Source organism: Larus michahellis, chromosome 1 (assembly GCF_964199755.1).
Source record: "Larus michahellis chromosome 1, bLarMic1.1, whole genome shotgun sequence".
Classification (NCBI taxonomy): Eukaryota; Metazoa; Chordata; class Aves; order Charadriiformes; family Laridae; genus Larus; species Larus michahellis.
The window spans coordinates 191,537,589-191,549,844 of NC_133896.1; the positions used below are offsets into that span (position 1 = coordinate 191,537,589).

Genomic DNA, 12,256 nt, shown 5'->3' on the forward strand with positions numbered 1-12,256 from the left:
AACGTGCCTGTTCGCAGTGGATCGTCCAATATTGTTCTAGTGAAAGTCTGAGGCAAATGCCTCAAACGTATCTAATTTTTTACCGCAGCATTTTCCAAAATAAGTTGCTTATGGCCCTCTTACGTGCTGTCTCCATGCCTCACCCTTCCACTCACACCCGCAGGGACTGATTTGGAGAGGCACAGCTCACTACTTATCTTCTCTCAGGCTGTGCTTCTCCTTTTCCCTCCCTCCTCAAGGAACAGGTTTGTTTGAGAAATGATCCTCCAACATACCAAACAACAGTTATTTCTACTTTTGAAATGAGGAAATGAGGCTGCCATCATTCAAAGGAATTAGGTTCTTAGAAACCACATTTGAGGATTAGAAAAAGTCATCGAAGGATTTTGTGGCGCAGCAGGGATCTGAAGGAAGGTTGCATGACTAATTATATCAGTGTACTCAGCCTGGGTCATCCAGCTTCTTGCCTTCTCCATTTGTAAAATAGTCTAAAAGGCACTTAAAGCCACTTCATCCAGCCAAAATTTTAAGAGAAAGTATTTTTCAGGGTTAATTCACAGTAGCCTATTAGAAAAGTCAAGCAAACGCTTCATGGGCTCAACGTCTTCTGTAATGGGGCAAACCTCCCCCTGCGCAGTGCTGGGTGGGGTTTCATCTCAACCCACTTAAGTTGGTTAGAAATTAAGCATCTACTCCACCTTAGCCATCCCATCCCCCCCACGGTCAGTGATAAGAGAGGGGCACGTCCAGAGGGCGACTCCTCTCGCCTCAACCAGGCAGGTAAGGTAAGCGGTACCGTCACCCCGCAGCACTGACCAAAGGAGAACCTGAAACAATGTATTTGGACAAGGTGTCCTTATTGCCACATGAAAAATGAGTTTCAGTCTTATGATTTAATTGCAAGACTCATTTTTATCACTTCGAAACTGTCTTTTTCTCAAGATGGTCTATTTGGGGATAGATAGTAAGACAGGAACAAACAAAGCTCAAGTGGAACTTCCCTTTCCTTGAGATTTTGTTTGGGTGTCTTTCTTGGTAACAAGTAACCAGATGGTTTTCTGAGTACCAAAACACACAGCACAATAATTCACATCCAGACAAACACTGTGAATGCTTCCTGGCCCGCTGGGGTGCCAGGGAATGCACTTCATGTAACGGAAAGGAAGAGTTATTTCATTCTGTCTAGAAAAATGGACCGAAGTGCCAGGAACTCAAAACTATAATATCCAGCTGAAGCTCTTCAGCGTTTAGGTATTTACACTCCAAATAAACACCAAGTGAGACATATCCTCCTACCAATCAGAAAGCCTCTCATCCTAAAGAATTTATTACTTCATCATATGTTCAGAAAACCAAGTTTGTGTCTTCACTGGATGATAAACCAGGCACAAAGCAGCCCACTGTGGCATAGTAACTTAGTTTGGTGATAACAGTATAGTATGAAAGTTTTAGCAGCAAACAGGTCACTGTCCCATAAAATCCGAATGCAGGTTTTTTTTTTTAAAAAGAAAAAAGGAAAAAACCTCAGACGGATAAGATAATGATAGCTTAGTTTGCTTGACTTTAAGTGGGAAATGGTAGTTACTGCATTAGGTTTTTGTTGTTAAATTCTGACTGTTGGCAATGAACTCTCACCATACATCTGTCCTGTAGCCATCTTTACGAAACCTGTATGTTAGTGGACTTTTACACATTTCCTAAGCTGATGGACACCGAGTCTTTCTTTCCAAACCTTTGCACATTCTGACCATGGATAAATTCTCCAAAGCCAAAGTATTTTCAGGAGGGAAGAGGACGTGCTCTTCAGCCTGGTGGTAGTCAGAGCTCAGTTTCGGAACGCTCCCACTCTGCTTGCTTTGCTAATGAAGTTTTTCAGGAGGTCGTGGTCCATTTCTGCGAAGCCTTGAGTTTGCGTAATAACAGTTAAATGGTTTATGCAAAATCTGAAGCAAAATTCTTCCAAGTCCTAGGAACAAATTGAGGTAATTTGTAATATGTATGACCGATAGCAAAATTATTATTTTTCCATTTCAGATCTGTCATTTCATTAGCAGAGAATATACCAGGTTGTTCACATTACCAATCCCTTTTCCGATCAGTTTGATTAGATCACAAATTAGACAGGAGGAAATTTGTTCATGCACACTATTCAATAAACCCTCTCCGAGAAAACAGGAGTAGCCACGTAAATTGACTCTCAACTCCATCACATTTACTGAGCTCATTAGAAAAGTTATCAATAAGTGAAAGCATCAACTTTCCCCACATACAACTCCTAGAGCGTCAGTAACTCCTTTCTTTTCCTCCCTGCACTGAATTCAGTAGTGGTCCTGTGAAAAACAGCAGATATCCTAGTCTTGCTGAAAATAAAAGCAAAATCTGATGTAATATCTGATGATGCTCACTGAACGCAAACTAGATGTTAGAGGATACTTGTGTCTTTCATAGCAAACCTAGGAATTGTGTCCCCCTGTCTAGGAACTGGGATTCCTAGATAGCAAAAATGGTTCTGTCTTGTCCCAGTCTTGCTGTAACAGGATGTTCAGGTATTCAGGATAGGTACAAGCCATTAAGCCACACAACCCTGATTTCACGCAGCAAATTTTGCCCACTCAGACTCCTCACAACAGCAGCAATCCTTCTCTCCATCCACTGGGTCAATCTTCTTTTAGCTGGTTCATATGCAACAACTTGCTGTTGCAGGAAAATTAATTACCTTCTGCAGCAAGCAGAGACAGAGGCAGCAGCAAGGAGAGTCTAAATTGGCAGCATGATCCACGATCTATAAACTCTTCAAGGGTTACGGCAAAAAGAGGTCTCTTAATCCATGCCGGTTTTATTCTATGTTAACTACACAAACATTGCAGCCAGGGATTAATAGGAGAAAGAAAATTAGCAGAATACCTGTGCATTTCCCTTTAAAACCTTTTCCTTAGATTTAGTGTTTCAAGTCTATCACCCCTGTCACGGCGTAACTAAAGCTTTAGCAGAGGCCAAGCAGCACAAAATACCCTTTAAAAAGAAATAAGGTAGCAACAATGCACAGAAGTAAATTGTATCTCTCATCAAAAAGTACTGGAAAAGCAAGAAAAGGAACGAGAAGAGAAAAAGAAATCAAAAAATGTAGAAGATCAAAGACACTGACCTCTGAAACTGCCAGAACCTGGGTTGCTTTACTGTCAACGTGTGAACTTTTACGCTAAATAAAATGAACAGCAGCTGCCTTGTCTGGTACTCATCTATGAAGAGGACCACAGATATCATAGAATCCTGGTCACTAATTTTGCAGTTCCAAGAAATACTGGCTTTTAATGATTAAGATGATTAATCTAAAATTTGCTACGCTGTACATTAGAAATATGCTTTAACTTGTAGCAGCAACTCTGCGTTTTCTGAGGACAGGACAAAATACTTTCAAGCATTTTTAATCCTAACAGATGCATACAGTCGCCAAGTCAGTCTTCAGTTAGTTTGATGTGTTAATGGCAGATGACACAGCACTATAATCTTTCATTGCAGCGTTCACATTTAATGACAAAGAATTGAATCAATTTTATCTTTTAAAACTTCCAAAATATTAGGCCTCTTCTTGGGACAGTTTTCTACCGAAGTGCAGATACACTGCACATGGTTCTCAAACCCATTTTTACTATATTAATGTAGTATGCTAAAAGATCCCGGCTTACTTCACCATTCCTTAGACAGAGGCTATCCCACGTCTTTGATAAAGAAGTCTTTGCTGCGACTCTCTGAAGCAGCTCTACTATGTCCCTTTCTGAGCTGTGGGTGCAGGGAGGAGGGCAACAACGCGTTCCAGAGTTTGGCACATGCTGCACTCGGGGCAGGTGAACCAATTCATCATCCGATGATCGTGTTAATTTGAAAAGAACACTAGTTATAGAGAATAAAACACTGAATCATAGAAGGAAGAGGAGGATAACATATATTTAGTCATCTAGCCAATCCCTTTTATTGTGTTTCAGCCATTATAAACTCCAGTACTTTGTCCAGGCTAGTTTTACTACTTCACCTGACACAGGTCAACTAAAGGTAATTCTGCTGCGAAGGTGTTCAAAGCTGTTGAAAAGCTCGTAAGAGATAAAAATCCAGAGTGAACTTTTAGTGAAAACTGCTGTTAGGAGACTCGAATCATTTGGTGCTCCCTTTCTGTTGGGTCCTCCCTGATGTGCCGGGCTCCTACCACCACAGCACACCCAAAGTACAATTCCTCTTTGCCTCAGCTGTAACTGGGACCTTGGTTACAAGGCAGTTGTAACTGGCAGCTGATAATCTCTTTATCTCCTAATTTGATGTTATCCCCTCTTTCGATTTACAAAACTCACTGACTTTCGGCCTCCTTTTTGCAACTCCTACACAAATTCATTTCATCAAGTATGACTGCTGCAGCATTTTTAACTCAGTTTTTGCTCCTGTCCCTTCTTTCTACTCGCTTCTACCGCCTGGAACTGTTTATCAGTCCATGGTATTACACTTCTAGCCTCTCCTCCTTTAAAACTTCACCCTACATTTCACAGCCAGACAAAAACAAAAAAACCAAGTATTTAAAAAAAATATTGTTACCGGCTACATATTTTCACTCTTCTAATAGGTAATCTTCTGTTTGGCTATATTAATTTTATTCTTGTAAAGCAAAAGAAATCTTGAACAGAAAGATGAGGACTTCTCAACTATGATGTTCAGTTGTAACAACAGCTAAAATATATGCGCAGGCTCCTTGAATAATAAAACCCACCACATCATTATTTCCAGAATCAGCACAGCGCTAAGAAGTCGAGAAAAGGAAAACATCTTTGAAAGTATTTGGCTGTTTACAAAAAAGGCGCTTGCAGTACTGCTGATAACAGGGTGAGTGCTAGTGAAACATTCCAGGGCCAAGGGCAGACCAGATGACAGGATACGGGGAGAGGAATAACAATAGGTAATTCGTTGTATGTCAGCACGATTTGCTGTAAACAACAATGCAAAAGGTGGATTTTTTTATAGAAGCATAAATGTAAATAGGGATGGACTTTACAGGTAAATTCTCCTGTAAAAGGTGGAGAAGCAAATGGCAGTGAGAAATTTGCATGCCATGCCGTGCCAGATGAGAAGGCAGGAAGCAGATCAAGGATCCTGACTCACAGGTGCAAGCCAAAAGGCCAGGAAGAAAACACCAGTAGCTGCACTTTTTTTATAGCTTAAAAAAGCGAAAACAAACATCTGGGAAGCCAGTAAGGGAAATTGCAGTAATCATGCCTTATCAGTTAAATGCAGTTATATTAAATAGCTTAATTTCTCAGAAAACAACTGCCTGAAGAGAAGTTCTGCTTACCTGAGCTTCATATTTGACAGCGGCGGAAAGAAGAGCGATGGCATTCTCTTCACAAATGCCGTGTTTGATCGTTTGCTGGCAAAGCTTTTTCAATCTGTTTTCTCTATACAGTGTTGCCAAATCTAGCAGTCCTGTGAAAATTCAAAGAGTTTTAACTATCCTGGTGCAAAACATATTAATTTCTTTTCAAATGAATCAATTACCCTGTGGTTTTAGGCCGAATTAATCAAAGGCTTGTCATATTTTTTTTCCTAGATGATGTGTGCATTTTTAAAGGTCCTCAAAAGGCGTGTCAAAATGGGACTCTTATTACTATGCAACTGTTCTGTCTTCTTGTTCACTGTTTTTTATGTCATTCCAGGCATCAATTAGTGACTTAAATCCTCTTAAATTCATGCGGGGAACAGCTTCCTTTTCACTCATGATCAAATCGCCACAGCTACTCAAACAGAAAAGTTTTAGGATGGCACTAGTGCCAATTTTAAGGAAAAAAAATATATATGAGAAACAATGAGTTCTTTTTGAACATTTCGCATCTTTGGTCTTATTGCCTCCCCACCACACATTCTCCTTGGGCATGTTTCCTGCTACTGCATCCCTTCTTCCTGACACCTGCCAAGCTCAAGATTTAAGTGCTAATAAAACTAAATTTAACAGGCCCTTCCTTCCTCACCCTGTTACAACACACAAATTGAACTTTTCAGAAACAGTAACCTAGAGCTATTTCAATTTATGGCAAATACCTATTGCATCTTCAGGAGGGAGCCTGATGTTGTCTGTGTACAGATATTCCAGGAAGGCTCGGTAAACAGGATAAGAAAATTCACTCATTTCTATAATTTCATCATCATTATTCAGTATGGAACGAAAATGTTCACACCTACAAAACATGGACAAAGACTGTATACAGTAAAGAGTTAAGCTTGAAAGATGAGCTGCAGCTACAAGTTGGTAAAAAAAATAATAATCCGTCATAACAGACTAAATACACAACCATAAACCGTAGCTGCAGGATTTCTTGATTTGAACACATTAATTTCTTTAAGCCTATAAGGCTTATAAGCCTTCTATATATAACCCATAATTTTCCTTTATTTCTGTTATTAATATTTTACAGCAGGTTCTATGTCTACTTACAATATCTTTAAAGATGGTCCATGTGTTTTTGATGTAATTTCCTTAAATACATTACACATTAACTATGAATTTTATTACCTGTCTTGTAATAGATAAAGTTTACAATAAAGTTAGACCATTCTCACATTTCAACCTGCTTTCTCCGACATGACCTAGTGAGGAGGTAATTTATTAATATTTTAGATAACATCTGTTGCAGCGTCAGAGTCGATATACAATTTAGCATTAGACTTAATCATTATACTCAAGGATTAAAATATTTGAAGTGAAGACACTCTCACCCAGACCTTTCATCACCTTTTTCTTATAAGTCTGAATACTTTTGTGACAGACAAGACACAAACAAAGAAAAAGCACTGCCTTTGACAGCTGTACTCCGCAACTTCACAGCAACTTACAACTCACTGTAACTTACTGCTCCCTAAAAGACCTAAAAAACATCCTGTAATATTTGAATTGTTTTCAAAATGTTTGCTGATGGAAAAGAACATCACCACCTCAGGTAACTTTTCCCACAACCGCCACAATTTAACTGGACTCTTTTATACTACACCACTTACTTTCTAAGCCTCCCACATCAGAATTTGCTTTTCTTTTACTACAACTTTTAAGGAAAAGGTAGGTTGGTTTCCTTTTAATGATGCTGGGACAAGTCTACATTGTAAAGACAGCATAACTTGGACACAAATGAAAAATAGTTATTTATTTTATCACTTAATTTACCTTTTTCACATTTGATTTTACTGGTTATTTCAATAATTTTTTTCTTAGTATTTTACTTTTTTAAATAAAATAAATAAACATCAAATCAAATTCATAAAGGATTAAAAAGTCGTTGTCTAGCTTCTGCCACATCTTGTGACACATTTTGGCATTGGAAGGGGCAGACCAGACCCCGTTGCTTTGTTTCCCGGAGCCTCATGTTAAGTGGTGGTGACCATGCTATCCATCCTTGGGAATATTGCCCCAATGGCACCACACGAAAGTAAAAAGTCAGAGAGAAGGTGGTGCACATTGCTTCCTTAAAAAGTAAATAAATAAAAAGCAGTTGCTACTAATCCTTCAGTCTCCAAAGTACCTTGGAGTGACTTATCCTTGGGAGCGCCTCTCTCTATCTCTCAGTAGAGACAGACCAGACACCTAATTTTGGCTGGCTAAATGCAGAGCAGATGAATCCCACCCACATACTCATACATATCTCTTTCTGCAGGCAGTACGTTTCCTGGCCAGCTTCTCACCGAGCTGGGCATTGCCCTGCCGTTTCACCACCATCACAAGCTAATAACCACCAACAATATGATCTAGTTCAACAGTAGGCACAGAACAAGATGGAAAAAACTTTTCGTAAGTAGTAGAGAAATGACTGGAAAAGGAAAAGGAACTTTTACCAGCACTGCATTCATGACAACGCCCTGGAACAGGCTGAATGCTGCAAAATACCATGTTAAATACATTATCCTCTGATCCAGATGCATCACGAGACTATAAGTCTTAAAGAAAAGACTATTTCTACAGCCTGTGCCTGATGTTTTAGTACTCCCGTATATTATTTGGATAATGCCATAATTTAAATCCATTTTCAAATTAGACACATTTCCTTCCAAGAATACCATATAATCTGAGAAAAGTAGAGCAAGAAAAAATAAACAAGGAAAGGTTACATATAGTCTGATTATTAGGAAAAAGAACCCGAGAAACACTTTGGGAATACACAAGATTTGAAGTGGTATCTGATGAGGGACACGCGGCACTCCAAACAAAGAGGGTGGACTATAGGCACGAGTGTAATGTACAAGCAATGAAACCAGCAAAGGCAAGAAAACAGTAATACGGGTAATTGGAGAAGTAAGAGGAGAGCAGAAAAGACCAAAAAAAGGGCAGGCAAGAATTAACAAGGAGCTTTAATGGAACTCAGGAGAAAAAGTAGGAAGAAAGTGGTGATAAGCAGGATGAGATAGCCAAGTATTTTGAGAAAGAAAATAGCAGAGAAAAAACTATTCTAACAGTGAGAAGGATGGAGCAGAAGCAGTTAGCAGGACAGAAGAAATCTAAAGCAGTGTCTCCAGAATACCCTAGTAGAAACTGTGTCAGCAATAACTAATCTCTGCATGTTAATAACAATGTGATTACTCTATAGATCTGTGTATGTCAAATCTCACTGTAAAGTGGTGTTAACTTGCAAAAAGCTGTAAAAGCAAAAAGAGAAACTAGCTTAAAATTCAGCTTCACTGATAAGAAGGTCTAAAACAAGTAGGATAAGAAATCTGACAATAAATCTGACAAAAAATTCATGTAGTGATGGCTTTTGTCAGTGTTAGGTTGATGGTTGGACTTGATGATCTGAAAGGTCCCTTCGAACCTAAACTACTCTATGATTCTATGAAAGGATTAAAAAGAAAATCCGCAGAGCATCTACAGAAGTTGCTGAAACAACTGAAGGGTCTTGTGGAAGGAAAGAAAAGGAAGAATTAACACAAAACCCTCAAATCATCCCAGTGGAGGAAGCCAAGCATGTAAAGGAGGAAAAACCGATTGAAACTACTGGGAAGGCAGCAGAAAGAAGCAAGCCTTTTCCTCAGCAGAAAAAGGTTATTAGGAGTCAGGGTCAAGGCCATTTATGTAGCATGAAGGGGGATACACATCAGCTGGAGGGAAGTGATGAAGTAGTAAGTAGTAGTAAGCGGCATGTTTGGTAATTCCAAGCAGGAAGGAAATGAGGAAAAGAGAGTAACAGTGAAGGACAGCAGGCGAAACACATGGCTGAGGGAAAAGGGAGTTTGTAAGAATAAGTCAAGAATCTTGATCAGTAATTACTCAGCACAGTGGACTACACCAGACAGATTAGTTTCTATTAAACCATACAGTTTGTGCCTTACCTAATTTTGAGAAGAACTTTATGAACATGAATATATTTTCCATCCACTAGAAACTTCAGGTCTGCAGTTTCAGGGTTGTCAAATTCCTTCTTTAGTGACTGGGCTACTGTTAGATGGTCATCAGGCTCTAGAATAAAAAGGGGAATTAATAGTAAGTAATACAAGTATCTCTCATGATAACACCCTGGGTATCTGTCAGCAATTAACACGCTTAATAAATTTGACATCTCTTTAAGGCTAGTAAAAAAACCCAGCAGACTCTGTGTTCAGTATGACCTCCCTGAAAAGCAAATAAAGGGCAGCTTTCTTCAATCCTTACTAATTTCCTACTTCAAACAAAAATCCCTGTTAAAAAAAAAAGTCCGACTTCTCTAATTCATCTATATAAGGGCAGAAAAAAGATTTTAACACAGTCTCAGAAGTTTAATGCTGCATCTGATAACAAATGCTATCATTTATTACTGGGTAAATTATAATAACTAACATTTTTCATTTAGAATTAGATACCCAAAAGGTCAATAAAAAAATCAAGATAATATTTTCTAAAATACTCCCATGAGGAGACATTATCTTACAGCAGAAATAAAGCTACTACATAACCAACATATTGGATGCAGTGAAACTGCCCGGTACAATATCCCTAAAAGTAACTACCAGCAGTCACAAGTCTATTCAAAAAGTGTTTTCCCGAGACTTAAGGTCTTAGAAGCCCTCTGCATGAAAGTCTGCATATTCCTGTTTGTGTCACGTGTATGTACATCCCACTCTTGCACGTGACACTTGCATTATAAAGTTACCAGACAGCCTTGAAAAGTCATCCATTGTCTGCACGCAAATTTTTATCTCCTGAACTGTTTCCAAATCTCTGTTATATTTGGTAGCCTCAGAGAACTCTCTTCTTTAATACTACTAAAAAATTTAACTCCCCAAACCTCATTCTTAACCCAGAAAACATTTTGTCTTCTTACCATATAAATACATATTATTGGTTTATACAAATTTTGTGGGTCAGTAATAAGCTGTTCTCTACAGAAAATTACATAAATGCTAGGTCCTGTAACCTACCACGCTAGAAATAAGAATAGTATTCTGCCCGAAATGGAAAGACCATCACCACAAGCTCCAGAAAAAACACACACAGTTTGATACTGTTACACTTTGTTTAGCACAATTATTTTTCATTTCATTTAGGGGATGCCGCTAATGTTCAGGTATACCGAATTAGGGCAATAATTATTGAAGTGCGTTGGATTACAGGTAAAAGGATTGGAGGGGGAGAAATCCAATGTAATGATAGTAAAAAAACCTTCTGAAATAATGATACTGTAAAATACTTTGTTAGTTCTTATTTTGCACAATGTGGTTTATTTATTCAGACACCTGCTATCCAGATAAGTAATAATTTTAACAACCAATGCAATGCTGAAGCTTTTCTTCTAAGTTAAGTGGCAATTCAGATGTCCAGCAATATGCATCTCCAGATGACTTCTACAGCCAGCAGAGGTAAACTGAATATAGTGGGATTCAGTTATGAAATTCTTAGAGTTATGAAATTCATACTTTCGGTTATGAATTCTTAGGTGCTTTTATTTGTTACAGCTGTGAAAGGGGAACCAGAGGAAGGAAACGAAGAGGCAGTTCATACTGACAAGGCACAGGGCCAAGAAAGCTCCTTAGCAGTCAGTGCTAAGAATTGTAATACAAATATTACAATTGCCACAAGGGGGAATGAATGGGAATGCCTGGGTGTGGAAGCACCAGAATAGAACAGATGGAGAAGGGCTGTAATCATAGAAGAAGATGTCCGTGGCACCTAGTCCAGCAGATGTTCAGATCCAAGGATGCAGCTGCCTGATGACTCTCACCACAGTCAGGAGACAAACAACAATGAGTCAGTCCTGACGACTTGCCAAGGTGGGACAGGATGAAGAGAATAGTCACTCTCAGCTCCTAGAGCATGCGAAAAGGCACACCTGAAATCAGCACAGAGTCACCTATCTAAAATGAATCCAGGAAACACGATGAGGGCCTGAAAGCCAGCATCCTTTATTCTATGTCATCACAAGGAACCCTGCTTAGACCACCTGAATACACATTTTAGTGCCGGGATGCTGGAGAGACCACTTGGCACATATGAGAATGTGGGTTTGCAAGTGCATCTGAAATTAGTTTTGTTTAAAAACTAATTTTTTTACTAAGTTTACTTAACTAAGTTTTGTTTTCCTCCTGTAAGGTTTCACCTTGTGCTTTGGTACAATGTTGTTACATCATTGCAAAATTATTTCCAAAGGGACCAAGAAGTCAAGGTCAAAAAAAAAATAAAAGGCGCTGCTACAGTCAAAAATGACTGTCAAGGTGAGAAGCTGTGCAAGGAGACGGGGTGTATTGATGACGGTGACAACGAAGGTGGAGATAAAAGATGCGATGGGAAATAGTTACAAATGTAAGCTTAACCACGCTGCGTTAAAGAGAGTGAATATCTATGAGTATTAATGAGCAATATGCTTATTAATAAATGGGTTACTTGGAAGTCTTCAACATAAGGGTGATAATTACATGAATGATCATATATAATCCTACTCAGGACTCTTTTAGACTCAGTTGTCTTCTCTGTGAGGAACGAAATAAGGAAAGAGGCAGTTTTTGCTTCTTGCCTTCCTCCACTCTTCAAAAAATTCCTCAATACTCTGCACTAAACTGAGAAGAAAAGGCAACAGAAAAAGTGAAGGGGAAATTCTGATATAGCATGAAGTAATATTTTAACTGGGCAAGAAGAAATGGGAGATGAAGAGCCCCAGAACTCTGCTAATGTACCTAAGAAGATACATATAACTGAATTTATGTTTAAGCTACACATACTAACAATGTCCCATTTTCTTCATAAAATAACCAATTCATTTAGAAGAGAAAT

The 12,256-nt window shown here is 38.7% G+C and overlaps 1 protein-coding gene across 9 annotated transcripts in view; it reads right to left on the reverse strand.

The window, feature by feature from the left end:
- Positions 1–890: 890 nt before the first annotated feature.
- The window catches only part of LOC141734238 (RCC1 and BTB domain-containing protein 2), a 35,179-nt gene continuing 23,813 nt past the window's right edge, over positions 891–12,256 (reverse strand). For 3 of the 9 annotated variants that reach the window (XM_074565745.1, XM_074565755.1, XM_074565765.1), the window contains 4 exons: positions 9,346–9,472; positions 6,076–6,212; positions 5,333–5,463; positions 1,680–1,966 (listed from right to left, as the gene is read on the reverse strand). In XM_074565745.1, coding sequence (XP_074421846.1) covers positions 1,826–1,966; positions 5,333–5,463; positions 6,076–6,212; positions 9,346–9,472 — 536 coding nt within the window. In that variant the 3' untranslated portion in view covers positions 1,680–1,825. Of the gene's footprint in view, positions 1,967–3,753; positions 3,892–5,332; positions 5,464–6,075; positions 6,213–9,345; positions 9,473–12,256 lie in introns of those variants that run through there. The other 6 variants (XM_074565723.1, XM_074565735.1, XM_074565729.1 and 3 more) reach the window with 6 other exon arrangements.